At 36.0% G+C, this 2357-nt stretch overlaps 1 protein-coding gene across 1 annotated transcript; it reads left to right on the top strand.

Moving 5' to 3' along the window:
* The first annotated feature begins 367 nt into the window (after window positions 1-367).
* Window positions 368-1543, top strand: LOC145062355 (protein FAR-RED ELONGATED HYPOCOTYL 3-like). Its single transcript, XM_079009973.1, has 4 exons — window positions 368-820; window positions 907-1156; window positions 1240-1357; window positions 1486-1543. Exons 1-4 carry the CDS (start codon window positions 368-370, stop codon window positions 1541-1543), a joined length of 879 nt encoding a protein of 292 aa, XP_078866099.1.
* Window positions 1544-2357: the final 814 nt, after the last annotated feature.

Genomic DNA, 2357 nt, shown 5'->3' with positions numbered 1-2357 from the left:
AGAAGGAATCTATTATTAAAAAAAATGACAATCAAAGGCTTAAGGCACAGTGTAGAGGAGTTGTTCCTATCATCAATAAAGGTCAAGTGGGGACTCAACCTACCACTTCAAAAAGCAAGGGCAAAGAAGTAAAGACACAAAAAGAAACATGTGGTTGGTATATACATGCATCTAGGTCAAACCCCGAATCTGACTGGTTTATAAGGACCTTAAACCAAACTCATACATGCTTACAAACAAGAAAACTCAGAGCTTGTCCTGCTTCTTTAATCTGCAAGAAAATCATAGATCAAGTTGAGGCAGATCCGAAGATTCTTTGAGAGCCATACAAGATCACTTTTAAAAGACCTACCAGGTGGGTATTTCGATGGATAAGGTGTTTAGGGCAAAATATATGGCAAGAAAGCATGTAACTAGGGACTACACAAAACAGTTTGCATTGTTGAGGGACTATGCTCCTGAAGTTCAAGCTACAAACCCAGACACAACAGTCAAAATAGATGTGTGTTCTAATGGCAACCCTGCATCCCCAACAAGGCAGTTTAGAAGGATTTATGTATGCTTGGGTCCACTGAAAAAAGGTTTCAAAGGATGTCTTAGAGACTTAGTAGGTTTGGATGGTGCCTTCATGAAAGGCCCATTCCCTGGTCAGGTTCTTACATTAGTTGGTGTAGATTCCAACAATGGAATTTATCCCTTGGCCTATGCAATTGTTGAGTCTGAAAACACAGCTATCTGGAAGTGGTTTTTAGAAAACCTTGGGGATAACCTGGAGCTTGGGAACAACTCAAACTATACTTTCATAAATGACAGGAAAAAGGTAAATTATAGTTCATCAATTGATCATTTAGATTGTGTTTTTTTACCAAGAAATTAATTCTAATTATTGTCTGTTGAGTCACGTAGGTATTACAAATTTCAGTTGATCAATTGTTTCCCAATGCTGAGCATAGGTATTGTATTAGAAATATTCATGACAATATTAGAAAGAAGTGGGGGCAAACTAAGTACAGGGACCATTTATGGAGGTGTGCAACAACAACCACCATTCCTGAGTTTGAGCATTTGATGAAGGAGTTTAGTGAGTATGAAAAGGAGGCATGTCAATGGTTGAAGCAGATTCCTTCTATACATTCAGCAAGGAGTCATTTCTCAGGTAATTGTATATGTTTGCATATGGTAATGATTATGTGTTTCAGTTATTTATCAGCATCAATTGTATGTTATTGTAATGTGCAGGAAGAGCTGTTTCTGATGTGTTGATTTCAAACATGTGTGAAGTGTTTAATGGGAAGATAGAGAAAGGCAGTGTCACACCCCGAAACCGTGATGGCGAAAACGTTCCGGGGTGGAGGACGTCATTCGTAGTATCACAACATTTGTATAGCAAGCATAGTAAACACAACCAAACATTGAATACGTATGAAAAATGTTTACATCAGTTTGAAACTTGTTTTAAATACATCAAAAGTATGTATAATATAGAAAACATGGCTCTTATTGCTCCGGTTTCACCGAATTCTTGGAAGTACCTGTCTACTAATTCCCTGAGAATACAAGCTATTTAAAAAATATCAACATAAAGCTGGTGAGTTCATAAGCATTTAGTTTCTAGAGAAAAATGTTATTTGATTCTTTTGAAAAGTGTTCCTCAAGAAAATCTATATTTTCTTATGAAAGGTAGTGTTGAAAGAGTATTTATTAGGAAAAGATAAACCATCAGTTTTAGAAATCATATTATCCGTCCTAGAGGTAGAGATGCCAGTTTAGAAATCCCTAAATACTATCTATATATATAAGTAGTTTTATTACTCAAAATAAAACTCATGAAGGGTAGAGTCCATAAACAAAGTTAGTTTATAGTTATATGTGAGTTGTATAACCATACTTGATATGACCGAGAGACCTTTATAGTGTTCTTCAGGCGTTAAGCTAAGTAACATTTGTTCACCACAGGCGTGCCCGCCTAACTGTAGCTAGCAGTTCTGGTGTGGGATTGTCAGTCCCGAATAGATCTATTCACAAATCTCACGCTCTCCCTTCAGGAGACTCTGGTTATACAGAAAGGATTTATCCTTGTACACCTAAGGGTACAGTATTGAAGTAGCGCCTCACAATTCGGTATAATCTAGTTCACTAGCGGGAAAACAATATAAAGCAATAATTATTCTTGAATAATTGTACTTTATACTCCTGTGAAAATATATAACATAAACTAAATCTGCCATAGTTTATACATATTCATTTATGAAGTCTGATTTGGTACAGACTGCCCAGAGTGTTATCCCAAACTATACCCATTATAGTTTATTAGAGTTGATATAAAAATGCTTTGTAAAAACCTTTCTGATGAAGTT

This window comes from Lactuca serriola, chromosome 1 (assembly GCF_051521515.1).
Source record: "Lactuca serriola cultivar US96UC23 chromosome 1, Lser_US96UC23_V15, whole genome shotgun sequence".
NCBI classification, from domain to species: domain Eukaryota; kingdom Viridiplantae; phylum Streptophyta; class Magnoliopsida; order Asterales; family Asteraceae; genus Lactuca; species Lactuca serriola.
Note: the sequence above shows the minus strand (reverse complement) of the source record. Positions and strands in the feature narration are given on the sequence as shown.